General features: G+C 36.0%; 5 protein-coding genes and 1 long non-coding RNA gene across 10 annotated transcripts; 4 read left to right on the forward strand and 2 right to left on the reverse strand.

Moving 5' to 3' along the window:
• The first annotated feature begins 40 nt into the window (after positions 1-40).
• LOC103851389 (serine/threonine-protein kinase TOUSLED) lies at positions 41-5,028 on the forward strand. Its single transcript, XM_009128244.3, has 16 exons — positions 41-592; positions 672-767; positions 918-1,112; positions 1,332-1,382; positions 1,588-1,695; positions 1,791-1,835; positions 2,504-2,616; positions 2,905-2,971; positions 3,063-3,132; positions 3,218-3,312; positions 3,413-3,592; positions 3,673-3,883; positions 3,970-4,234; positions 4,310-4,364; positions 4,441-4,602; positions 4,697-5,028. The coding sequence occupies exons 1-16, from the start codon at positions 347-349 to the stop codon at positions 4,790-4,792; spliced, it is 2,055 nt and encodes a 684-aa protein (XP_009126492.2). The 5' UTR covers positions 41-346; the 3' UTR covers positions 4,793-5,028.
• An 80-nt stretch (positions 5,029-5,108) lies between these two features.
• On the forward strand, positions 5,109-5,914 carry LOC103851391. Of its 2 annotated transcripts, none has more exons than XM_009128247.3 (2): positions 5,109-5,513; positions 5,681-5,914. In XM_009128247.3, the coding sequence occupies exons 1-2, from the start codon at positions 5,266-5,268 to the stop codon at positions 5,781-5,783; spliced, it is 351 nt and encodes a 116-aa protein (XP_009126495.1). In that variant the 5' UTR covers positions 5,109-5,265; the 3' UTR covers positions 5,784-5,914. The 2 variants fall into 2 exon arrangements, with proteins under 2 accessions (XP_009126495.1, XP_033141494.1); XM_033285603.1 differs by having other exon boundaries at positions 5,207-5,513; positions 5,646-5,903.
• LOC103851390 (beta-glucosidase BoGH3B) lies at positions 5,801-9,881 on the reverse strand. 2 transcript variants are annotated; one of them, XM_033285602.1, is made up of 10 exons: positions 9,441-9,602; positions 9,086-9,323; positions 8,799-9,003; positions 8,617-8,707; positions 8,397-8,539; positions 7,649-7,892; positions 7,468-7,572; positions 7,197-7,379; positions 6,549-6,756; positions 5,801-6,464 (listed from the first exon to the last, which is right to left on the reverse strand). In XM_033285602.1, the coding sequence occupies exons 2-10, from the start codon at positions 9,306-9,308 to the stop codon at positions 5,980-5,982; spliced, it is 1,887 nt and encodes a 628-aa protein (XP_033141493.1). In that variant the 5' UTR covers positions 9,309-9,323; positions 9,441-9,602; the 3' UTR covers positions 5,801-5,979. The 2 variants fall into 2 exon arrangements, with proteins under 2 accessions (XP_033141493.1, XP_009126493.2); XM_009128245.3 differs by lacking the exon at positions 9,441-9,602 and adding an exon at positions 9,635-9,881 and having other exon boundaries at positions 5,809-6,464.
• A 246-nt stretch (positions 9,882-10,127) lies between these two features.
• LOC103851392 (indole-3-acetaldehyde oxidase) lies at positions 10,128-22,886 on the forward strand. Its single transcript, XM_009128248.3, has 11 exons — positions 10,128-15,080; positions 15,158-15,796; positions 17,856-19,475; positions 19,552-19,811; positions 19,897-20,106; positions 20,173-20,391; positions 20,533-21,504; positions 21,812-21,907; positions 21,978-22,076; positions 22,167-22,356; positions 22,444-22,886. The coding sequence occupies exons 2-11, from the start codon at positions 15,613-15,615 to the stop codon at positions 22,674-22,676; spliced, it is 4,083 nt and encodes a 1,360-aa protein (XP_009126496.1). The 5' UTR covers positions 10,128-15,080; positions 15,158-15,612; the 3' UTR covers positions 22,677-22,886.
• A 55-nt stretch (positions 22,887-22,941) lies between these two features.
• LOC103851393 (inactive protein RESTRICTED TEV MOVEMENT 2) lies at positions 22,942-24,094 on the forward strand. Its single transcript, XM_009128249.3, has 2 exons — positions 22,942-23,294; positions 23,381-24,094. The coding sequence occupies exons 1-2, from the start codon at positions 23,195-23,197 to the stop codon at positions 23,974-23,976; spliced, it is 696 nt and encodes a 231-aa protein (XP_009126497.1). The 5' UTR covers positions 22,942-23,194; the 3' UTR covers positions 23,977-24,094.
• Positions 23,218-25,670, reverse strand: LOC117132078. Of its 3 annotated transcripts, none has more exons than XR_004455565.1 (3): positions 24,794-25,670; positions 24,370-24,706; positions 23,218-23,354 (listed from the first exon to the last, which is right to left on the reverse strand). It is a non-coding gene; the product is annotated as an uncharacterized LOC117132078 (long non-coding RNA). The 3 variants fall into 3 exon arrangements; XR_004455566.1 differs by lacking the exon at positions 23,218-23,354 and adding an exon at positions 23,406-23,531 and having other exon boundaries at positions 25,068-25,670; XR_004455564.1 differs by lacking the exon at positions 23,218-23,354 and adding an exon at positions 23,406-23,531.
• Positions 25,671-25,946: the final 276 nt, after the last annotated feature.

The following is a 25,946-nucleotide window of genomic DNA, read 5'->3' on the forward strand; positions in this document are numbered from 1 at the left end:
CTGTCTCAATAGCATATCTGAAATTAATAACCCGATCTAGGCTAAATCTGATACAACTAAAATGTTGAGCAAAAAGAGCTTTGGGTCTTTGTTGTGTTGACCACAATCCTCCTCTCTTTCCCTCCTAATTCCTCTTTTAGGGTTCCTCTCAATTTTCATCTTCACCCTCTCTTACTCCTATCTTCCTCTCTACGTCTTACCCCTTCAAAGTGAAATCACCTCCGCAGAAAAGCTCAAAAACCAATTAATGGGTTTCCTATTCACACCCAGATTCTAACCTTCAATTCGCTGAATCTGCTTTCTAAACCCTAATTTTCTCGATTTTTTGCCGTGAAGTGTGTTGGCAATGTCGGAGGACATGGTGATGCATTTCTCATCCAATTCCTCTAATCAGTCCGATCACTCTCTGCCCGATAAAATCGCGAAGCTCGAGGCTCGCTTGACCGGCAAAACCGCCTCCTCCGCTAAGCCACAGCCTCAACATCCGCAGCAGCAGCTCTTCGTCTGGTCATCTGCTTCCGCCCCTGCGAAAGTCGCGGCGTCTGCAGCGGCGGGATCGTCGGATGTCTCTATCAGTGATTCCGACGACGAGGTAACTTTGGATTGCTTTTTTTTTTTTTTTTTTTTAGATTTGATGTCTAATAGTATTCTCGTTGTTACTACTGTCTCAGAACACAGGAGATTTCCTAATCCGAGCTAATACCAAGAAGCGCCAGAAAGTTCAAGACTTTAACAACAACAACTCCACTCTTGTTGATCATGCTGAGGTAGTGAATTTTCAGTTTAAAGATTGAGTTTTTTCGGTCCCTTTGTCTGGTTCATAGTTATATTGATATAGGTTTCGAACAATAGTGAAACAATCTGATATGATGCAAGTTTTGTCTCCCTTTTAATGAATTTAAAATGTTGAATTGAAGCCGCAAGAGTCAGCAGCATATGATGGAAGGAAAAATGATGCTGAGACCAAGACAGGAGTTGATGTGAGTAAGAAGAAGCAAGGTCGAGGTCGGGCTTCATCAACAGGCAGAGGGCGTGGTTCTAAAACTAACAATGATGTGACAAAATCTCAGTTATCAGCTGCGAAGTGTCAACTGGATGTCTCTGATCAAAAGGTTAATGTTGTTTACTTCATATGATCTTTACATCCATTCGCTCTTCTCATCATCGAGGACATTAGTTTTAGGTTCTATCCCGCTATGAGGAAAAGTTAAGCAGGGCAAGAAATGATTAAGACCATTTCCCACTTTGTTGAAGAAAGTCATTACCTAGATATGAATCGATCTTGGGAGATGCATTTTATTGATGACAGTTCTGCATTTTAAACTCTTCAGGATTTTAAGGCTGATGGGCAACTCAGGAATGGTGAATGCTCTGTTCAGGATGTAAGTTTCTCTCGTTATCTCTTTTACTCTGTAATATCTTCTGCCTAAGAGAATTTCTTATCGTTTCATTATCTATGACATATCTGCATCATATAAGTTTGATAGAATAATTGAACGTGATTGTTATATATGATTATCCTCAACAATAGAAACATACTCGTATATCTTTCTTTATTGACAGTTCTTTTCCTTGTCTACAAATCAGGAGGATGTATTATCTTTACGAGTAAAAATCACCTTGCTGGAGGAGGAACTGTGTAAATCTCGACAAGATTCTTCTGAGTATCAGAATCTTTTACGCAAGCTTGAGAATGTAATGTGTGAATGCCTTTCCGATTTAGCTAGTTCTGGTTATGCTAATTTTTACATATATCTATTCCCTGATAATCTTAACCATGATCCATGCAGGAGGCAAAAGAGTTAAAAGATCAGGAACAACATGGGAAGCAAAAGGTAGGCAAAAATTACTTGTTTCTGTGAGCCATTAAGGGTTATTAATAGGTCATATTATCTTTTGTTAAATGTCCCACCTAGTATGGCAAAGTTACTTCTAGTTTTATCAATGAGTCTGGGAGAATCTTAGATTAATTAAACATTCTCCATTAGAAGTATGGTAATTCTATCCTGAGAATAGGTACATCTTTGACAGTCTCCTTATTTGTTTAGAATGCTCGCTTAATTTAATGATGCTGCTTCTACTAGAGAACTGAAATATCTGTTTGGACAATAGGATTTTGCAATTGTCTGTGTCACATCTATACTCCGTGTGCAGTGAGCTCTTTTCGTAAAGCATGTATTTGTATTTCTCTAAGTAGACACAAGAGTCAGGCAATCTATTGAGAGTAAGGTCGAAATTTAGGTACTTGAATTTGGAATCGATATATAATGCCTAATGACCAACAATTTGGCCTTCTACTGACTCATAGTTAATTTGAGTTTTTGAAATGAACTGGGTATCTTCATGTCAACTCATAGTTAATGAGTTTTTGCACATCCTCTAGGAATATTCTTGGTGTAGAAAACTGTTATTTTTCTCTCCCTTATTCTCTGTAATTTTCATGATAAATTTTACATTCTAATGCAAAACATGCGGACATCTGTTCTTTTCTTTTCTGATGCAGACAACTAAAGTAATATCTGACCTTCTCATATCTGTTTCCAAATCTGAGAGACAAGAAGCAAGAACAAAAGTCAAACATGATTCTTTGCGATTAGGCAGCGTTGGCGTACTCAGGTCTGCATAATGTATTCATATAAATTCTTATAGTCGTAGTATATATTTCGTCAATTCTGTAATCATATACAAGTATTGAGATTAATCATGACCGGGAAGCATGATAAAATATGTATAGTAAATACAATTTTGCTTTTTAGTAAACTTATTAAATTATCTCGATTGGAGTAGTTAATCTCACATTTCTCTATAATCTGTAGCTCAAAGTCTTCTTTGCTAGGTTACGAGGTTATTTTTTGAATTTGTGAGTTCAATCTATCAGCTGTGTGACTATTCTGGTTATTTCAGGACGGGAACCATCATAGCTGAGACATGGGAGGACGGACAAATGTTGAAAGATCTGAATGCACAACTTGTAAGTTAAACTGTGTAGAGATATTTTATCAAACAATCAGAGTATTCCCTGCAGTGCTTGTTTTAATTTCTATAAAATTTACAACGAGCAGAAACAATTGCTGGAAACCAAGGAGGTTATCGAGAGACAGAGAAAGTTCCTTAAGAAAAGACAGAATGGTGGTATGTTTGTTTCCCAGATCGTTCTTACTTTGTCAGTCAGTCTGCAATTATGTTAAGGACCCAGGGAGTTTCCATTTGCCTGTAGATAAGAGTGACGGAACTGATTCAGAATCAGGAGCACAGGAGGAAGACGTAATCCCCGATGAGATTTACAAGTCTCGCCTTGCTAGTATTAAGCGGGTATGTTCCTCCTTATGCATCACCTCAGTTTCTTATTTTTCTCTACGTTGATTGGTTTCTATAAATTTCTAATCATACATCTATGAACTTTACGTTTCAGGAGGAGGAAGTAGTTTTGCGTGAGAGAGAGAGGTATGAGCTGGAGAAGGGTCAGCTTATGAAGGAGATGAAGCGCATACGAGATGAAGATGGTTCTCGTTTCAATAACTTCCCAGTTTTGAATAGCAGATATGCTCTTCTTAATCTTCTTGGTAAAGGCGGATTTAGTGAAGTCTATAAGGTCAGAACACTAATAGCTACCACATTCTTTGTACATGTGAACAATATTTGCAGTAGTCTGATGTTACGGATTTTGAGCAGGCATATGATTTGGTGAATCATAGATATGTAGCGTGCAAGCTTCATGGTTTAAATGCTCAGTGGAGCGAAGAAAAGAAGCAAAGTTACATCCGACATGCCATGAGGGAATATGATATCCATAAAGATCTTGTGCATCACCACATTGTCCGGCTTTGGGATAAATTTAGAATTGACATGGATACATTCTGCACTGTTCTGGAATATTGTAGTGGTAAACCAGAACTCTCTGATCTCTTTGTAAATATACGAATGGTTTTGTCTGTGGCGAGCAGTTCTCATTCTTATGTTTAATTGCAGGAAAAGACCTTGATGCGGTTTTAAAGGCAACGCCTAATCTTCCTGAGAAAGAAGCAAGGATTATCATTGTACAAATAGTTCAAGGCCTTGTATATCTGAACAAAAGATCACAGAAGATAATCCATTATGATCTGAAGCCTGGGAATGTTCTGTTTGATGAGTTTGGAGTAGCGAAAGTGACTGATTTTGGTCTTAGCAAGATAGTGGAAGACAATGCTGGTACTCAAGGAATGGAGCTTACATCACAGGGTGCTGGAACATACTGGTGAGCAATCTAGTTTTGAGTACATCTCTTCTAGTTCCCGAGTAAGCTAACATGGTTGAATATCCTGCGTTTCAGGTACTTGCCTCCAGAGTGTTTTGAGCTTAGCAGAACTCCTATGATCTCATCAAAGGTTAGCGATTGATCAATGATGTTTTAATCAAAATGTGTTAAAATGTTGTGGGTACTAAACTGTGTTCAAAATTCAGGTTGATGTATGGTCGGTTGGTGTTCTGTTTTACCAAATGCTATTTAGAAAGCGACCATTTGGACATGATCAAAGCCAAGAACGGATTCTACGAGAAGACACGATCATTAAAGCCAAAAAGGTTGAGTTCCCAGCAAAACCTTCCATCTCGAATGAAGCAAAGGTACTAATCTTAAACCAGGCTTAAGTAAAGTAGAACCAAATTGTCATTAAAGTGTATCTCCATGGTCACTCACAATTGCATTTTTTTTCTGCAGGATTTGATTCGAAGGTGTCTAACATATAACCAAGGAGATAGGCCAGATGTTCTAACACTGGCACAGGATCCATATCTTTCCTACACTAAGAAATGAAAGGGTGTAGAGCTTCACAAACAAAGCAGAGATACTAAAGGACCAGGTCCTAGAATCTTTTTTTTTTCTTTTATGTATAGATTATAATGTTTTTGTTTGTTTATTTAAATATTTTATCTCCATGCTCCTTGAAACCATTTAATTTCGGTGAATTTATCCGTCTACCATTAATTATGGGATATGTTATGTATATTCTTTATGTTTTTGAATAGAACATAAAAAGTTGAGTTCCAGTTCATTCTGCTGTGTCTGCTTCTCACAGACAGGATGAAATGTGATTATTAAACCATATAAAAGGACCAAAAATAATCCGGATGGAGAGTATTGGATTTGGAACTTAGATAAACCGAAGTGTTAACCAAGACAAAACCGAAGATTGGTACCAACACTGAGACCATTGGCTTACCAGCGATGACTCCAAAAGTCTACTTATCCACTCATACTACAACCAGAAACCCACACTTGCTTCTTCCATGGCTTTATCCTTTGCTTCTTTAACTAACTTCTCCAAGATGCAGTCAGGGGTATGGTACAGTGGATCCATCACGCCAGGAGTCACTGTTAGATGCTGTGAAACCGCAAAAGAGCCTCCACCAAAATCAAAGCTCCAAGTGGGATCACCAATAATCATCGTGGAAGCCCCGAAAGTTATAAAAACAGCTGCTTCAATGCCTTGTCTTAGGGCTAACACAGGCTTGGTCAAGCCTGGCGATGTTGGAAGGTCATTCTTCTTCTTCTTTTTCCACAATCCATTTTTAATCATAGAATTCATATTAAACCATGCCTTCTTGGTAATAATAAAGACATTCTCGTTGAGTTAACATTCTTGTGTACGTTTTTATGTGATAATCAGTTTTATGGATTTAATCACATTGTTTATTATTGCAGAATCGTGTCAAGAAAACCTAAAGACTTGTGGGCAGTTCGACTCTCCGTTGGGACGTATCTTTTAGATGGTAAATACTTCAAAGCTTTAGAGCTTGAAGACTAAGCTAAGCTTGTGAACTGAGAGACAATGTCATGTAAATTTCAGATTCATAAGCACATATAGCAAAACAGGCTGGTTCAAATCATAGACGCTTACAACACACAAAAAAAAAACTGTTTATTTCGTTGCGTCCTTTTAGTATCTTTCTTTTGCTTTGCTCAACAACTAAAACTTATTGCCTCCGAACCAGACAAGTCTTCTACAACTTGTTTGGTTTTGTGGTCAACCCGTAACCAAACGGGTACAACGGGTCGTAATACTTATCGCCAACGTTCATCGGCAGCTGCTTAACCGACTTAAACCAAGTCCTGGCCAACTTCCCAGTGAACCCATAATCACCAAACAGCGCATCAGCCACTCCTTGACCTTCAGTTCCCGGAAGCCAAGCTGCCACAAGAGCATCTATCTTCGAGACGTAAGGCTGCATCACCACAGGACGGCCAGAGACCACAACCACCACACACTTAACTGATCCACACACGTTCCCTATCGTGCTAGGACCAGGCTCACTTATGGTTAAGTTCGTACTGTCCCCAAACATCTCAGCATACGGCGGCTCTCCCACGACCACAATGGCGTAGTCAAATTTACCGGACTTAACGAAGTTTGCGTCGGGGTTTGCGTTGTAGACGACTTGTGTGGTTGGAGCCACTGTGTTCTTCACAGCGGTGAGGATCGTTGTACCTGTTGCAATGTTAAAACCAAACTCAGGATCAAGTTTTGTGACACTGAAGAGAGAAAAAGATAAAGTTTAAGAGTAAAACATACCGACGGTGAGGTCGTTGCCGTTAAGGCCTTGCCAGGTGATGGTCCAGCCACCACATTGGTATCCCAAGTTATCAGCGTGTCCTCCCGCCACAAGGATCTTTCCCGTCTTCTTAGGCAGAGGAAGCAACGGTTTATCTCCCTTGTTCTTACCGTTCTTGAGCAGCACTAGAGACTTCCTCACAGCTTCACGAGCTAGCTCCCTATGTTCCTGTCAAAAATTGTAGAAATGTTTTGTTCAGTTCCATACTGATGATTTTTTAAAACTAGCAAATTAAAATTTTCGGTTGGTTCAGTTAGAGTTTGGTTCAGTTCGGCAGGTTTATAAAAAACTTTGGTTTTTGGTTCGGTTATCAGTTAGTTTGGTTTTTTCAAAAAAAAAATGTTAACCAAATTCCATACTGAATTAGCCAAAATTTTGAACCGAACTAACCCAACTACCCGAATTTAACGGAATTTTTAACCGCAGTATAATGTAACCAAAAACTTTGGTTACTTTCGGTAAAAATTTTAAAAACCGAACTACATGAATACCGAACCAAACTTTTTTTCCGGTTCAGTTGGCAAGATTTTGGTCGAACCGAACTATCCGAACCCGCATGCCTAAGGATTACTATGATGTGTAACAGATGATAAACTAAAACAACATACCTTGCTACCAAGCTGGTTGGCAAAGCTGAGATCAGCCAGTGGCTCCTCAAAGAGTCCCATTGTGAATTTAACCCTTAAGATTCTCTTCACTGCATCATCAATCCTGCTCATTGGAATCAGCTTTTTCTTAATCTGACTGTTGATTTCATCTATGAACTCTGTGTAGTTGTATGGCACCATAATCTGCATCAAAGAACACAAGCCAAATCAAGTAACTATGGAGCGCATACCAAAACAACATGTATGGTTAAAATCACTTCCTAGAACCAACCATGTCAATTCCAGCGCTGATTCCCGCGTAAAGAGAGGCTGAATAGTTAAGATGTGGTGGATTCGTGATCCTATCAATCCCCTGCCAGTCCGAGATCACAAAACCCTGCAAAGGAAACATAAAGAATTGCTTTTAGGACCAAAGAACAGCACAGACGACTATCAAGTGTATCATGTCTTACTCTGAACTTCAACTTGTTCTTGAGGAAACCAGTGACGAGTTCCTTGTTAGCATGCATTCTCAAACCGTTCAAGGCGGAGTAAGACACCATAACCGTTGCAACGCCCTTGTTTACAGCGTTGTAATATCCAGGCATGTGGATTCCGAATAGTCCATTCTTGTCGGTCACTGTGTTGTTCTCATCTATTCCTCTCACTGTACCTCCATCTCCCACAAAATGCTTAGCACATGCAGCGACCTTTGATCTGTAACAGTCACAAGCATTTTAGATAAATCAATGTGTTCATGTCACACACTAAGGCATTAATTAAGCTAATACTAAAATGAATCTAAGCCAAACCAATATACTAATAGTTTTCATGGGATATAAATAAAGTGGGACAGGGACTGTTTAGATGCTTCACACTGGTCCTACAGTGGCAGAAAATTCAAACTGTGACTCTTTAAAACCATACTATAGATAAGAAGAGTTGAAACATAGCACATGGGTTGGCCAATCATTTATTGCCAGGCAGGCTTTGCACTTGCAAAATGAATAATCACCACATTGATTCCATCTCTTATCCAAAAGCTTTTAATACTAATGGACCACCACCAAGTTCTAAATAACACCAAGCGTGAGCAACTCAAATCAAATCAAATCATACAGAAGCAACTCAAATCCTAACCAAATCTAGTGGAAAATGAAAGATAATTAACATAGATAAAGAACGTCTTAAGGCCTTAAATTACAGGCAAAAGATGCTTACTTGCCACCGACAAAGGGAACACCTCTACGCTTGGTAGGAAGGTCACCTTGCAAACCGGGTATAATCTCGGTCATCTGCTGAACGATTCTGTAATCCTCACTATAGCTCTCATAGCATCTTCCCCATCTCGGATCCCTACAAACCTGTCAAACCAAAAACAAAACACTAAGCACACACATGCCTCTTAATCAGACTACTTCAAAAAACTGTTTATACTTACTGCAATGCAAGGTGCAAAGGCATATGGGATTCCAGTAGCTCTAACTTCAAGAGCAGTTGCTGCTCCAATCCTCTTAAGAAGGTTAGGATCCCTAACAAGATTAATCAAAACGCACACACAAACATAAGATTAGGCTCTTCATAAAGCCTTACAAGTAACAAAACCGTTTAGGGGGGCCTTGCCTGGTGACTCCAAGGCCTACATTGTGAGGGAAGATGGTAGCGCCATAGACGTTGTTGTGACCGTGAACAGCGTCAATCCCATAGATCATAGGGATCCCAAGACGTGTGGAAAGAGAAGCCTTTTGAATCTCGTTGACCATGTTGACCCAAGTTTCAGGCGTGGCCTTTGGAGAAGGCACACTTCCTCCACCGCTCAACACACTCCCTACACACAGTCTCATCTCACTTAGACAATAGATCGAACACTTAAACGTTAATAGAACCCAACTCCTTATATTTCTACTTACCGATGAAGTACTTCTTCATGACTTCGGGTGTGGCGACGGTGCGTTCGATCTGAACCATCTGACCAATCTTTTCTTGGAGAGTCATGCGGTTCATGAGGTCTCTGATTCTTGCACCTAACGGCTGCTTTGGGTCCTTGTACTTGAGATAACCACCAGTAGCAGCAGCAGAGGCCGAGACACAGTAGAGCAGGAGAAGACATAGAGCCTTACTCAAAGTCCCCATCTTTCTTCAACGCAGCTGCAGAGAATCAGATCTAAGAGTTAAATGAACTGTTCCATTGTATATCAAAGACAAAACTTTGATGAAAAACTTCGTAAATTCGAAAACTTTGATGCATTTTAAGAAAGTGGGTACCGGAAAGAGCTGGAAAAAATCAAATCTTTGGGTTGTTTTTGTGGAAAAATTAGATCTTTAAGTTTGAGAAAATAAAAAAAAACAAGAAGAAGAAGAAGAAACAGAGTCAAGTAAGTATCTTTCTTTGGTGTACGTAGAGAAACAGAGGAAGGTATTTGAAATCAATACTAGAAGAAGAAGAAGAAGAAACTTACAATCTTGGGACTGGGGGCAAGGAGAGAGATAGCTGAAGAAGAATATGATACTTTTGCTTCACTTGAAGAGGGTATTTTATAATGGAACTGTTGAATGATCTCTCTCTCTCTCCTCTCTAGGAAACGATAGTGTGTGTCTGAGAGAGAGAGTGAGTGATATCTTGAGAAGTGTGATGCTGCTTCTTCTTCGTGTTTTAATAATGCTGAAAAGTCGACCTCCTTTTCCCACGTAACTTCTCCAATTCTTGTTTTTTCTTCCAACATTTTTAAGTGGGAAAAAGAAAATGTATAACAGAGTATTTTACAGTTTTTTTTAGTTTGTCTTTTGTCATTAAGAATAAGCTTTCTAATAAGTTGACAAAAAAAAAGCTTTCTACTAAACAAATTGTTTAACAATAGAAAAAGAATTAGATAATAGCCTAAAATGCTTTCACATTTAAAAAGAAAAACGAATGATGGAGTTTTTAGTAATTTAGTTTTTTTTTGTTATAAATTATTGGCATTGGCTGCTCCAAAATGAAAATCGGACATTGCTAGTTTTTGCTTTAACTATTGGCTACAATATTTTATGTTTATGATGGAATATTAATAATTCTACTAACTTTTAATCGACAACTAGGTCAATCACGTATCAAATGTATATATATATATATATATATTTTTTTTTTTTTTGCAAATTTGCTAGTATCATATTACAAATTAAGGTTTCTTAAGATAATAGAAAGAGTGAAAATAAATCTATGGACTCAATTATCCACTCTCACGAGCCTTAAAGTTCGGCACGAATAGTGGGCACACTGAATTCAAAGAAAAGTACGTATCATTATTTACGTACAGATAGCCAATTATGTTGCCATAACTTATTTACTTTATATATGTATTTATAATAATATTTTATTAAAAACGAAAATATTTAGATATAAAAGACTATTTTATAAATAAAAAAATTCAACTCTATTTTTGAATAATGAGTTGGTTTATTTCATATTTGGAGTAATCATATCTATTACTCTATTTTGGAGTAAGTTTTGGAGTGGGGTTGGAGATGATTTTACCGTAAAATGGAGTTTGAAGTGGATTTTAGATTAGGGTTGGAGATGCCCTAAAAAACTATTACTCATTTCATTTCATATTACTTGTCATTATGAAGTTAAAATTTTGTTTCATTTTAAGTGTCGTTTTATGTTTTCAATATAAAATTTATTAATATTAATATTTTGCAGCTTATTTTTCTGTTAGTTAGAATATGGTTAGGTGTATATGTAATGATGTTTTTATTTTGAAAATATACAAAATTAAATATGTTCTTAATTTGTGTGCATACACTAAAAACGACAACTAAAATGAAATAGAATGAATATTAAAAAAAAACACAACAAGACTGAATTAATGATATTTACTGGGAAAATAATTGATTTGAAAAAGAGATATTATGTTTTCTATTACTTATTTTTGGTTTATCTGAATAATTTACAACATATCTTTCCATTACGAGAGCGTTGACGTTGATGCGCTATACTACAAAGTATAACATGGGAAATTAAACATTATATTAAAATGAATTATTCTTCCATTTATTCAGGTTATTTGTCTTTTATGTGTATTCGTTCGGTAATAGGCTACGAGCAAGACGGAAACTCGTTTTTTTTTCTGATTTTTTATATCAGAAACAATCTTAGTGTTGCTGAGATAGTTGCCTCTGAATTTTGGTCAAGATGTTTAATGTGGTGTTCTTTTTTATGCATGTCCAACGAGCGTTGCATACTCCCAAAATAGTCAAACTAGTTTATATCGGTAAATAAGTAATATCCATATAGAATAAAAAAGGTAATATCCATATAGGTTGGTCCTTCACATATTATGTAAGAGTTTACATTGCTACTATTTAAATTAGAAGAAGGGAGCCAATGTAATAAGAAAATGAAAAAGGGAAAAGGACTATTAAGGCTAAGAGCAGACACGAATCATATGGCAAATCGTGCAAAGATGCTTTTTTGGAGGTCCAAACGGCAAAAGCACGTTTACATATACTCCAAACGGTCACATTTTGCTTTACAGATCTCTTATTCGAAGTTCTAACGTCTACTATTTCATTGTCATCTCTTCCTTTTTTTATTCTCTTTATAATAACAGATAATAATAAGATGATGAAAGATGTTTGACTTTTCAATGTGAGTTTTCTTCTTAGAACATATGAGATGAAGTAACAGATAAGATAGCGGGTAATGTGATAGTGTCCAGCATTAGCTAGTGTGTACATGTCCCATCCTTTGGTGGACATAATAATTCCATATGGGTCTAACCTATACACAATCGTTAGTGGGCTGATAAGGTTTAATGGTGTTCTTGAATGCACAAACTTATTGGGATCTTTAATTTTTGTATGAATCATCTTCACGTTCAAAGCATTCTTGTTCTTTTGGGTTTTTCAAAAGTTTTAAAAGCTTTTAATTCTATCGTAATGTACAGCTTTGTTTTGTTTTCGTTATGGGAGTTTGTCCTTCTCGTTTTTTATTAATAGAGACAGCAAAAAAACACTAAGTTAATTTAAAAAAAAAAAACTAAGTTGTAATAGCCTTAAATCCAACTCCAATGAAACAACAAAACACCAAATTTGGTGTAAGTTCATTTTCAATGTAACACTAAAATTTATATCATCTCACCAAATTTAGTGTAAAGTGAATACTGTTACACTAAATTTGGTATAATACTATTCATCACACTAAATATTTAATATACATATTTTATAGTGTTTCATTTAATAACATAGGTCGATTATTATTAATTAATTAATTCAAATTTGTAGCTAAACATAAATATAATGTATGATTACATTCTTTATTTATTTTTACATAATTAAATTATGTATGATTACATTCATTTTGGGAAAAAAATATAATGTATGATTTGTATTCTTTATTTATTTTTACATAATTAAATATTTTATTTTATTTTCAAGTAAGAAATCACTAAATGATTATTATCATTTACTTTATATTATGAAAAATAAAATATCGTAGAAATTTATATTTTATTTTAATAATGTAAAATTTGAATTAGTATTTATAAAATATAGAAATTAATAACATATGTTGGATAAGATTAAATTGCATATTAAATTTGAAATAAACACTCAAAACATTAATTAAATTATTATTTTGTTATGTGGTTTTCATAATTAATAGTTTGTAATTTTGAATATTTATATACAATAAATACATAGAAGTATAATATTGTTAAAAATAAAATATAAATAAATTATATAAACGTAAAATTACAAAAGTTTAACAAACATAATTATTTATTAATTATAATAATAATAAAAAAAATTATTAAGACTGTGGTGTAATATTTGGTATCATGGTTGGAGATAACCAAAAATACATGACACTAAAAAACTAAATTTTACGTAATTTCAATATCAAATTTGATGTCATGATTGGTGATGCCCTAAATAGATTGAATTAAGAGACTAATAGTTGTAGTCGTACAAGATCCATATCTCATGTCTTCATCATCCTAGAACCACGTTATTTCATTTACGCAAGCTATCATCATACATTAGACTAACATCGATCCTTACCTTAATCTTTGTTTTTATATTAGTTACAAAACCTTAATCTATACAAGTCGTTGTCATAAAACTTATCTAAAACAAATTAAAAAAAAAAAGAAATTATCAGTTAAATTTTTTTTTAAAAATACAGAAAAGACTTGAATCACTGATGATTTTACTTATAAAAATGGAATAGTCACGACTTGTGACAATGTCTAAAGTTTATTCAACCAAAAAACTTCGTAACCTTCCAGAGTCATCGATGATCGAATTCGTAACCTTAAAGACTATCTTCCTATCTAGATGTATAACCGATTGAGTTATCACCAATATATACCATGCATACTGCCAAATAAGTGCTTCACATGCCTTGGATTGTTTCATAGGGTCATTTAAAAAAAAAATTTGGGGACTCTCTGGAACCAAATTGCCTTGGGCAGATTTAAAACCAATCATCTTGTATCTCAAAGCACATTACCTAGTAATGAAATTCACATTTTGACACAAAAAGTGCTTCACATGCATTCAATTCTATTTCGGCTGCTCTGAGCCTCTTGACTATATTCCATCAAGAGTCACATCAAAATAGATAAAAAAAAACAGAAGGTTATATATATGTCTTCTGGTGGTCTTTTTGTTATTCGGTTCGATTTATCAAATTGTAAAACATCAGTTTTTTCTAATAAAAATATAAAAATATTATTACTAATTTTTAAGATTTTTGACAGAAATACAAAGATAACAAAAATCAGAAAAAAAAAACTACAACGACTCGACCAAGTCTAAGCAGGACAGACGCAATAAGCAATAGTCAGAAAATTGAGGCCTCAACTAAATCCTATAGCTGTTTGCCACAAAATAAGGACCACAGTTAAACCGAGATACAAAACCCGGTAGTTTTGACTTCTATGATGATATGCTCTTAAAGATCTGGTCCGACCAAAAACAACTTGTACAAGACGACACTAGCATCCAACGAAGCCAGGCAAGCCCGAGGTCAAGCACCCGCTTCAACAAATCGAGCATTTATTCGGGAAACATTCAGTTAGGTTAGAATAAGAATCTTCGGTTGATAAGGTTTTGCAGTAAAGTTCAAAGTTGTTTAATTGTATAAAAACGGACCAATAATGTCATCATGGATGCACATGGAAGAATCACAGTATGTGTTTTAATTCTCTTTGATCGTTTTGTGGTATTGTTTACGTATCAATGTAGTAAATCTCATGATATCTGTAAAGACTTGGACAATTGTACAAAAGACTTTCGCGCATCAGTAATCAAATCAATATAGACAATAAATCAGTAATCAAATCAATATAGACAATAACCAGACATTTTCAACAAAGTTGAAAAACTAAAAGAAAATTTTTGGTAAGAAACTGAAAAAAAACAACTACTCCAAAGAAGTTGAAAAACTAATGATTTAATATTCAGCGTTCAAGTATGCGAACAAAATACCAATCTTTAATTAAATATAAAAATAAACAACTAGACAAAGGTTCTTGTGAATCATTAATAGTCGTGACTCGTGAGCTTGATCTTTTTCACATATTTAAAATGCACCATATATTTTTCAACAAAGTTGAAAATTTGATTATTTAATACTATTAAAAAGTGTGTGTGGGATAAGGACGTTGATTCCAATGGAATAGAAAGTCTTTGAATATCTCATGCAGTTGAAGTTTCCTTATAACGCCGTGAGAAGAAGTTGTACGTATTCGAAGTTCATGGAAAAAAATGAACAACTATTCTTAGAATCTTAGCTATTCATGTTTATAGCTAATCCACACATACATTTTTTTTCTCTTGTTCACCATGCAAGTCTTAACAATTTACATACTTAAGTTGTTACTAACTTACTATGATGTATAGTTCAGATTCAGGGCCGAAGTGTTTGGCCTTTCCTTTTCCGCGCCCGCTCACGCTTCGCTGACCTATCGCGTGCTAAAAAGAGGAAAGTACGAAAGAATAGTAAACAGAGCATAAGCAATTTTTGTAAACAAAAAGAATAGTAAAAGCTTTTTGTTTTTGAGAAAAGAATAGTAAAAGTTTGATTAGTCTTAAAGGTTCTTTTAATAAAAAAAACACTAGTACACAAATGATGGTGAACCATTTTCCATGTAATTTAATGTAGTTGCTATCGTTATCTTTCGTCATTACCCTAAGTAACCGCACTACGTTAGTCATACGCCATGTAAAAACATCTCACATCTAAACATATCTAATAGACTAATACTTACTATATAAATATAAAATATATGCCACGAATCTTATTGTGTGTTCTCCTTGTAGACGTCACAGAGGAATACTAAAAACACTGTGTCAGTCACACATATCAAAAAGCAAATTCAGGTTTAAGAGAATCGATGTCGTGGAACTAGATCTTGCTTTGCACCGAGTATAAAACAGAGATATAAATCCAATGGGTGAGAAGAAAGTGACAGAGGAGAAAGAAGAAACGATGAAGAGCAAGACCTCTCTTGTTTTCGCCGTTAATGGAGAAAGATTTGAGATCGACCTCTCTTCCATTGATCCTTCAACCACACTCATCGATTTCTTGCGTAATAAGACTCCTTTCAAGAGCGTCAAGCTCGGTTGTGGCGAAGGTATAAGAGTTATCTCTCTATCTTTGTTTTCTGTCAACTCTTGTTTTGTATAATAACAACGAACTCTCCAACAAGAAAAAAGAACCAACAAAACTCTTAGAAAATCTGATTAAATCTGCAGTCTATGTAGGAAGCTTTAGCTCTTATGAATGTTTTTGTGCCCTTGTTTCGGACTTTATATGTCATCAGTGTTATATACGAGCATAATTTAATATATATATTTTTTTTTTTTTTGTAACTGCATAATTTAATATATGTGAGAATAGTTTTCTCTCCAAACTAAAAACACCGCCGACAGAATAGTTTTTTTCTCACCCATCTCTCTAAAAACCTCAGATCTTGAAGCAACCGAAGCCGTGTTCCCTTTGTTATTTTGTCATAATTCGATTCACTGGAATTCTCATCAGTGTTATGTTCTAAATAAATTGTTAAAAATATTAATTAAAGATAATTTAATATATGTCTAGAAATTCTATAAATTAGCATAGACTCTCACATCTTTTCTCTTTTTAAAAAATAACTACATCTCGGTGCAACCGCCCGCTCTTTTTGTTTTTATTTATTTTTAGATAAATATTTTGTTTTTAATTCTAAATTGATATATATTATAATATATGTGTCTATCAATTTTTAAAACATAATAAGTTTACTGTATATTTTTTCATTGAATAGATTATTTTAAACTTTCACATGTATTTGTATCTTCTTCTATATATATATATATATATATTATTTTGGATTATTATTTCATTATTAAAAACTTAACTATATATAAAAAGATTAGTAAAATATTATTTTATCGTCATATTCAATAACATTTCAAAAATTTAGAAAGTTTTTAAAAAATTAAACTTTTCGCTTCATAAATTTATATTATTTAATAAATAATTAAACATTTAGTTTTTATTGAATTTTTAAAATAAGCTATATAGTTTAAAATTTGTTTTCATTGATTTAAAGTAGTAAATATTAATCATTGTTAGATAATATGATTTTTGTTATTTAAAAAAAAATCTTTATAGTTTTAAAAGTTAACATCGACAAATATTTAAATATTTAACATATGGAGGTATAGTATTACAATATTAAATTATATCTATTTAATTTATACTATCTATAAATCCAATAGATCATATATTCTTTAAATCCAATTATTGATAGCCCAATAAAAATTTCGGGTAGACTCAAAATTTAAATGATAAAATTATATATTAAATGTAAAATGACTTTTTAGGAATATATCTATTAAGTTTATTTTTTTTAAAATCACATATGAATCAAAATTGTGACTTTTATGTTAGTATATAAGATATTTTACTGATAAAAGATTTATTGCAAGATTTCATCAATGATAATGTTTTATGTGCTTTTGTCTCGGATTTGACTGATTATTTTCTCTAAGTCGTGAATCTCGTGATTAGATTAGGACTATGATTTCCTTTTGTCTTTTTGTGTCACAAAAGGTATTCGGATTTCAGAGGACTGTCTCTGGCTTAATCAGACAGATGAACGATTCTTGTAAATCCACACATATAGTTAACATTTTTAGGTCTATATTTCTTTATAAGTAAATCGTAAAGTTTTTTTTTTTTTTTCAGTTACAAAAAAAAAAAGTATTTTTTTTTGCAATGTGGAAATTGCAAACGTCAATTTTTCTGTTTATTAAACAAGGGGATTTTGTTTTACATGTCGAACTTAATAATCCGTAAGCAAATTAGTTTGTGTGAATTTATATGCATGTATACAAAATCTTTGGAATGTATACCTGTATTACCTGGTTTATAATGATAGATAAAAAGTTAACACTGAATAATATTGATAAGCTTAAAACTTGTGTGGTCATGGTCTACATATATCAAAATCCCATAACAAATGAATATTGGTTGATAATATAAAGTTAACGATGATATATGTTTCGAATCACGCTCTCTTTAATTCCATGAGTTGAAGTTAACAGTAAGTCCGTAAAGTTTTTGTTTCTATTTAGAAAAGACTACCTTATAACTTGTATCGCAAGCAACAACCCGAGACCTAAGAAATGTATATTCTCTGGACACAGGTGGTTGTGGTGCTTGCGTTGTTCTTCTTTCAAAGTACGATCCCCTCCTCGAAAAGGTCGATGACTTCACAGTCAGCTCGTGCCTCACGCTCCTCTGCAGCATCGACGGCTGTTCCATCACAACCTCAGAAGGCCTCGGCAACAGCAGAGCCGGGTTCCACGCAGTCCACGAGCGCATCGCCGGTTTTCACGCCACGCAATGCGGTTTCTGCACGCCCGGTATGAGCGTCTCCATGTTCTCTGCTCTCTTAAACGCCGACAAGACACATCCTCCTCGCGCTGGCGTCTCAAACCTAACAGCTGCAGAAGCAGAGAAGGCTGTCTCCGGGAACCTATGCAGGTGCACTGGATACAGACCGCTAGTGGACGCTTGTAAGAGCTTCTCGGCTGATGTGGATATCGAAGATCTCGGGTTCAATACTTTTTGCAAGAAGGGGTTGCCTTGTTATGACCATACACTTTCCTCTCAGGTCTGTACGTTTCCTGAGTTCTTGAAGAAGGAACTCAAGAGTCTTGTTGATCCAAGAAAGTACAGATGGTCAAGTCCTCTTAGTATCTCTGAGCTTCAGAGTCTATTAGGGCTTGAAAATGGAGTGTCGGTTAAGTTAGTTGCTGGTAACACTAGCACCGGTTATTACAAAGAAGAGAAAGACAAGAAGTACGACAGGTTTGTCGATATAAGACGGATCCCTGAGCTCACAGTTGTAAGAAGAGACGAGAAAGGAGTTGAGCTAGGAGCTGCTATCACTATCTCAAAAGCTATTGAGGTTCTAAGAGAGAACGAAAGTGTTCTCATCTTGGCGAAAATCGCGGCTCACATGGAGAAGATTGCAAGCAGATTCGTGAGGAACACGGAGACTATAGGCGGAAACATCATCATGGCGCAGAGGAAACACTTCCCTTCGGATCTCACAACCATACTGGTCGCCGCTGGAGCCACCGTGAAGATCATGAGTACCGGCTCAGGTGTTCAAGAACAGTACACACTTGAAGAGTTTCTTCAACGTCCTCCTCTTGAAGCCAAATCTGTTCTCTTAAGCCTTACGATACCTTCTTGGCGCCCCGTGAAGAACGGTTCCACTCACAGAGCGGGTCCTGAGCATAGCCAGATGAAATATTCGCCTTTGAATACTCATTTGCTATTTGAAACATACAGAGCAGCGCCGCGTCCCCTAGGAAACGCATTGGCGTTTCTGAATGCAGCTTTCTCAGCTGAAGTGTCTTTGAATGAAGCTGGTGATGGTGTAGTTGTGAATGATTGCTTGTTCGCTTTTGGTGCTTATGGGACCAAACACGCACATAGGGCGAAGAAAGTCGAAGACTTCCTTGCGGGTAAAGTTATCTCTGATGAAGTTTTGATGGAAGCTATTAGCTTACTTAAAGATGAGATAGTACCTGATAAGGGTACTTCAAACCCTGGTTATAGATCTAGCTTGGCTGTTACTTTCCTCTTTGAGTTCCTCGTATCTTTAACTACAAAAGGTTTGCTCAACGGAGAATACAAAGAGCCTTTGAAACCTGAAGCTCTGTTGTCATCAGCACAACAGATAGTTGAAAATCAAGAATATAGTCCGGTCGGTAAAGGCATTGAAAAGACAGGAGCTAAGCTCCAAGCATCTGGTGAGTTCTATATATATAATACTCTTTAATCATTTGCCTTGTGAAACAAGCTAACGTTGATTCTTTGCTTTTACAGGTGAGGCAGTGTATGTAGACGACATTCCTTCACCGGAGAACTGTCTGTACGGTGCATTTATATACAGTACAATGCCTCTGGCAAGGATCAAGAGTATAGGGTTCAAGGAGAACAGAGTTCCAGAGGGAGTTCTTGGCATTATAACTTATAAAGATATCCCCAAAGGTGGGCAAAATGTTGGTACTAAAGGTTTCTTTGCCTCTGATCTTTTGTTTGCTGAAGAAGTCACCCATTGTGCCGGTCAGATCATCGCCTTTTTGGTAAGTCTGTTGTAGAATTACGTTTTCATATAAACCATGCAGTTATGTAGAGTAAAAAATTAGATTCAAGTTGTTGTATGTGTAGGTTGCAGAGAGTCAAAAGCTTGCAGATATTGCAACAAAGCTTGTTGTGATTGATTACGACACCGAAGGGTTAGAAGAGCCTATACTATCTGTAGAAGAAGCTGTCAAGAAGTCTAGTCTTTTCGAGATCCCTCCATATCTGCGTGGTAAACCGGTTGGTAACATCAACAAGGGAATGTCTGAAGCTGAACATAAGATTCTTGGATCAAAGGTTGGTTCTGGTTTCTTTCATCTCTCAAGGCCTACTCTTGTCTAATTCCTCATGTTAATTATGTAGATAAGTTTCGGGTCACAGTACTTCTTTTACATGGAGACACAAACGGCTCTTGCGGTGCCTGATGAAGACAACTGTATGTTGGTTTATAGCTCAACTCAAGCTCCTGAGTATGTACATAGAACCATAGCTGGATGTCTTGGAGTTCCTGAGCATAATGTCCGTGTGATCACTCGACGTGTTGGAGGTGGCTTTGGTGGGAAAGTCATGAAAGCAATGCCGGTTAGTTCCTATTTTTGAGTTTATTAGAGACAAAGTATTCTAGAAGGGATCTAAGTAATATATAAGATAGTTGGACCAATCCAATAATTATCACCAATTGGTTTTTGGTCGGAAACTCATCTTACTTAACATATGTTTTAGGTTGCTGCAGCTTGTGCACTTGCAGCATCCATAATGCAACGTCCAGTGAGGACATACGTGAACCGGAAAACAGATATGATAACTACTGGAGGAAGACATCCAATGAAGATTACATACAGTGTTGGATTCAAATCCAATGGGAAGATTACTGCTTTGGACTTAGAGCTGCTACTTGATGCAGGGCTAAGCGAAGATGTAAGCCCACTTATGCCATCAGGGATACAAGGAGCAATGATGAAGTATGATTGGGGTGCTCTCTCTTTTGATGTGAAAGTATGCAAAACAAACACTGTGAGCAGAACTTCAGTTAGAGCTCCTGGAGATGTACAAGGATCTTATATAGCTGAAGCCATCATTGAGAAAGTAGCTTCATATCTTTCCATTGATGTTGATGTGATCAGGAAGGTTAATCTCCATACATATGAGAGCTTAAGGTTGTTTCATGATAAGAAAGCTGGTGAACCCACAGAGTATACTCTACCACTTCTTTGGGACAAACTAGCTGAGTTCTCAGGGTTTAACCAGAGGGTAAAGGTGGTTGAGGAGTTCAATGCGTTGAACAGATGGAGAAAGAGAGGGATCTCGCGTGTGCCTGCGGTTTATGGAGTGCCTATGAGGTTCACACCAGGAAGAGTAAGCGTGTTGAGTGATGGGTCAATAGTTGTTGAGGTTCCAGGGATTGAGATAGGACAAGGGCTATGGACAAAGGTGAAACAGATGGTTGCATATTCACTTGGACTGATCCAGTGCGGTACTACAAGCGATGAGCTTTTGGACAAGATCCGTGTCATCCAAGCAGACACGTTGAGTTTAGTACAAGGCTCGGTAACTGGTGGTAGCACAACCTCTGAGGCTAGCAGTGAAGCGGCGAGGATTTGCTGTGATGGCTTAGTGGAAAGACTTTTACCTGTACATGCTGCTTTGGTGGAGAAAACAGGTGGACCTGTGACTTGGGAGAGCCTCATCAGCCAGGTACATACTCTTGAAACATTCTTGCTTTTGGTGTTCTGTTGTTATATTGTGAGTTGATGTTCGGTTTTATCAAGCTCATGTCCAACTATTTTGTAGCCGATTAGTATGATATTGTCGAGTTTGGGACTAGAAGATAAGTCTGCATGAATTTGGTTTTAGGCTCCTTCTAAAAAAAATCTCATATTATCGGAGTTGGATATACTTTATATACTTAGATATTATTTGTACAAACTTTTAATGTGAAACTTTAATTGCATTCACAATAGTTGACTTATGAGCGGTCTTGTTCTTGAATTGTCTGGTGTAGGCTTATCAACAATCTATAAACATGTCGGTTAGTAACGTATACACGCCGGATATCTCCACTGGCTACTACCTTAACTATGGAGTTGCAGCGAGCGAGGTAAGCTCCAAACATTGAAGAACAGCCTTACTTCTTACATTTCGTGAAACAATCTCACTTATTTCAACAGGTTGAAGTAAACATATTGACGGGTGAAACAACGATTCTGCGCACGGATATTATCTATGATTGTGGGAGAAGTCTCAACCCTGCTGTGGACTTAGGACAGGTAAAAAACCCTGGAGACTAGTTACTTTTATGTGTATATGTGTTCTGTTCTGGTTCTTAATCTTTGATTAGTGATGTTGTAAATTTGCAGATTGAAGGAGCATTTGTGCAAGGACTTGGGTTCTTCATGCTTGAAGAGTACCTAATGAACTCAGACGGTCTCATAGTGACAGACAGTACATGGACTTACAAGATACCAACGGTCGACACAATCCCAAGACAGTTTAATGTTGAGATTCTCAACAGTGGACACCACAAGAACCGTGTTCTTTCATCCAAAGGTGACTTACTGGTTTCTCGTTATGTTCTCACTTAAAAAAAAGTATGTCTGAAACTTTTTTTGTTTTGGGTTTTGAATTTTGATACAGCTTCGGGTGAACCACCGTTGCTTTTAGCGGCTTCTGTTCACTGTGCGGTCCGAGCAGCTGTTAAAGAAGCCAAGAAGCAGATTCAGACCTGGAGTAATGATAACCGAGAAGGGATTGATCTGAGCTTTGACTTGCCTGTTCCAGCAACAATGCCTGTTGTGAAGGAGTTTTGTGGACTTGATGTTGTTGAGAAATACTTGGAATGGAACATCCACCAGAAGAAGAACTTTTGATATCGTTCTGTGTTTTATGTTTCTTTTTTTTTTTTGGTTACAAGTGGTTGCAACTTATTTTGATTGCATAAGAATAATGTTTGGGATTGCGTGTTAAACAGGTTTATGTAATAAGCTGCATGTAGCATTATTCACAATTGTGGTTTAGGTGTTTGGATTCATCACCATGCAACGTTTGCATGGGTATAAGACAAATGTTATTCTCATATACAGACATGACATGAGCACAATAATAAAGTATATAATGAATATTAAACTCAATGCAAAGAATAATCAAAATCTTCAAGACAAAGAAAACACAAAGAAGACAAAAGAGGAAGTGGAAAAACCAAAGAACTAAGCCTTCGTTCCTTCAAACTAAAATCAAATCAACAAAACTCTGTCTTATCATCATCTTCATTGCCTATAAAATCATTTGAGATCTCTCTTTCTGTCTTCTCACAACACAAAAACGTTTACCTATAATACCAAAAAAAAAAAAGAGCAACCACAAAGAAAAAAAAGAGGAGTGAGTGAGAATGGCTAACATTGGAATGGAAAAGGTTTACCAAGAATTTGACCCTGTAACTAGATGGACCTCTGAACCAGACGCTGAGATCCTTGTCGTTGACCTTCCAGGTTTGTTTTCTTCTTCATCTCAATCTTGTTTGGTAGTTTGGTAGAGAAGCAAGCAAGCTCCTAAAAGCATTGTGTTATGTGGTTAGGATTCAAGAAAGAACAACTTAAGTTGGCGGTAAGCTCAACAAGGAAGCTAAGACTAATAGGAGAACGCCCAACTGGTGGAAACAAATGGATTCGTTTCCACAAGGAAGTTCCCGTTCCTTTGACCCTTGATATCGACTCGGTTTCAGCTACCTTCAAGGACAACAAACTCTACGTCAGACATCCCAAAGTCAAGAAGACACAAGTCCCTCAAACTAAGCCACCAGTGATCAAGAAACCACATGATCAACATGAGAAAAACAAAGGCCATCAGGGTTCAAAAGCATCACAGAGCGGTGGTAAAACCGAACAACGAAAACATGATGCGCGCAAAAAGGAATCGGTTGGTGAGCCTAGGGAGGCTTTGAGTTCCAAGGATCATGAGGAGAAAGACAAAGTTGGAGCCAAATGGTTCGAGAAGTACAAAGAGGCAACTGGAAATATGGTAAAGGAAACTAAGAACAAAAGACAGTTACTTTGCAATTTGGCTGCTTCGGTTTCATTGGTTCTGCTAATCCTACTGTATGCTAGAAATGCAGTACGTTCATCTCTTGTGTGGAACTCAGAGGAATGCGTAACCCTTACAATGTATATATAAGATTGCTTATGCAGAAAATAAATAAATATTTGATATTTACCTTCTATATCTATGTACACATTTGTGTAATGAGAAAATGAAAAATTTCTAATTAGCCTTAATATAATGAATTCCAGTGGCATGTTGTTTTACTAGAGTTGAATAAAGCAATCAAAACTATAAAACAATTACCAACGGTTATAAGAAAATATTCGAATTACTGCAACTAAGCGTTTTGTATAGGTATAGCAACTAATCGGATTATTTAAAGGCTCATTTGGGTGAATAACCAAAACAAGAATGTAAATTAGGTAAGTGGATATTTTTTTTATTAATTGGTAAACCAGGAGAAAGAACTGCATGGAAAGTCTATATTATCCTTGTTGCAATCGAATGAATCCATTTCTATTTTACCTGCTACCGGCTTCTTCTACTTCAAAAACCTCTTCTTCAGCTTCTTCCATTTCTCTCTCTTCTTCCCCGGCGACGAAGCTTGCCTCTGACTACTCTTCTCCGGCGATCCACAAAGCTTTCTATTTTCCGACGCCGTTGGTTCACCATCCTCCGGCTAGAAAAGGCGACTTCACCACCTCGTTTTCCTCACTTCCACTTTTTATGGCTCTCTTCTCCTCAAATGCTCCTCCGACCAAGAGACGCCTCCTCGTGTCTCAATCGCCGACAAGAACACGGCAGATCCGGGCTCACGCGAGTGGATTCCACATAAACCTAAGAACTTGAGAATCTTGCTGTCCTGAAAGATCATCACCAGACCCTAGTCAGCAAACAAACAAACAAGAAGTACTTGCTTTCTCTAAGATAAGCAGAACAAAGTTGAGACCTTTTCCTCTTCAAGATTGTTGGATCCAAAAATCTGAATCATATCTTCCCCTTCCTATGTCGTTAAACTTTCTCTTATACATTTTAACAGGTGGAACACTCATTGGAATATTTCCAGAAAACTAAAAATAAAATTGCAAAATTCGAACAAATAACCAATTCACATACACGAGTCTGATCTTTGTTCTTGAAAAGGAGGAACCTTTGTTGAAAAAAACCGAGACATCACAACATAATTCTCATTTTAAAAGGAAATGAGAGAAAAGCCCCATTACCTATTGAGATAACTCAGAACATAAACCATATCTTTTCCACTGAAGATTCAAGAAACCTGAAATCTGTTTTTCATTGTTCTGATTCTTTTGAAAAAAATCAAACCCCCAATAACTCAAGTATTGTTGTCCTCGGGTTTCTCTGGAAACAGAACGGAGAAGAAACAAAAAAAAGAGTGGAAAACGCTTCACCTCTATTTTCAACTGCTAGAAAGACGCATCACATCTGTTTTTTTTCATCGTGAAGTTTTCCCTTAAGACACTGTAGTTACAGACTATCATATAAATGTAAGAAGAAAAATGAGATATGAAGATTTCAGAGAGTTTTAACATGAGATGGAGAAAAAAACATTCAGAGATGAGAATTTTTTTTTGAGATTGAGACATAAAGAGGTTAGTAAAGCAAAAGATGATGAGTTTGGTTTAATAATGGCTATAGATAAGTTTTTACAGTTTTGATGTGTGTAATAATGGCTACAGATAAATGAAAAGGAAGAGGATGAGTGGAGCCTTTTTCGATTTCATAGGAGAATTTCTTTTGTCAAACAAATCTATACTTCAGATTAAGTTTTTAACAAGGAGAGAGATGAAATGGTAGTGGTAAAGATGGGGTACCGGTTTGGTCAGTACTACACCTAAGTCTAAATATAGGGACATATTCGTATTAATAAAAAATGTACAGTCTCCATGTCCATTTACCTAATATCAACTCATAATTTGTATATCTACCACAAATTCCCTTATTTAAATCTTAGAAGAAAATTAGGCGTTAATAGATTATTTTTATTTTTTATTTATTATAAATTATGTATTTATATTTGATATTTTAGTTGTTTAAGTTTATTTATAAAATTATCTTGATAAATTAGAAAAATAAGGTAT

Source organism: Brassica rapa, chromosome A02 (assembly GCF_000309985.2).
Source record: "Brassica rapa cultivar Chiifu-401-42 chromosome A02, CAAS_Brap_v3.01, whole genome shotgun sequence".
NCBI classification, from domain to species: domain Eukaryota; kingdom Viridiplantae; phylum Streptophyta; class Magnoliopsida; order Brassicales; family Brassicaceae; genus Brassica; species Brassica rapa.

Coding starts and splice junctions, on each gene's coding strand:
- LOC103851389 (XM_009128244.3), top strand. CDS start 347: ATGTCGGAGGACATGGTGATGCATTTCTCATCCAATTCCTCTAATCAG. Junction 1,383..1,587: donor GTGAATGCTCTGTTCAGGAT/GTAAGTTTCTCT, acceptor TCTACAAATCAG/GAGGATGTATTATCTTTACG. Junction 3,313..3,412: donor GCCTTGCTAGTATTAAGCGG/GTATGTTCCTCC, acceptor TTTACGTTTCAG/GAGGAGGAAGTAGTTTTGCG.
- LOC103851391 (XM_009128247.3), top strand. CDS start 5,266: ATGGCTTTATCCTTTGCTTCTTTAACTAACTTCTCCAAGATGCAGTCA. Junction 5,514..5,680: donor AAGCCTGGCGATGTTGGAAG/GTCATTCTTCTT, acceptor TTATTATTGCAG/AATCGTGTCAAGAAAACCTA.
- LOC103851390 (XM_033285602.1), bottom strand. CDS start 9,308: ATGGGGACTTTGAGTAAGGCTCTATGTCTTCTCCTGCTCTACTGTGTC. Junction 9,004..9,085: donor CATGAAGAAGTACTTCATCG/GTAAGTAGAAAT, acceptor GACTGTGTGTAG/GGAGTGTGTTGAGCGGTGGA. Junction 7,380..7,467: donor TCAGCGCTGGAATTGACATG/GTTGGTTCTAGG, acceptor TCTTTGATGCAG/ATTATGGTGCCATACAACTA.
- LOC103851392 (XM_009128248.3), top strand. CDS start 15,613: ATGGGTGAGAAGAAAGTGACAGAGGAGAAAGAAGAAACGATGAAGAGC. Junction 19,812..19,896: donor GTCAGATCATCGCCTTTTTG/GTAAGTCTGTTG, acceptor TTGTATGTGTAG/GTTGCAGAGAGTCAAAAGCT. Junction 21,505..21,811: donor GGGAGAGCCTCATCAGCCAG/GTACATACTCTT, acceptor TGTCTGGTGTAG/GCTTATCAACAATCTATAAA.
- LOC103851393 (XM_009128249.3), top strand. CDS start 23,195: ATGGCTAACATTGGAATGGAAAAGGTTTACCAAGAATTTGACCCTGTA. Junction 23,295..23,380: donor CCTTGTCGTTGACCTTCCAG/GTTTGTTTTCTT, acceptor TTATGTGGTTAG/GATTCAAGAAAGAACAACTT.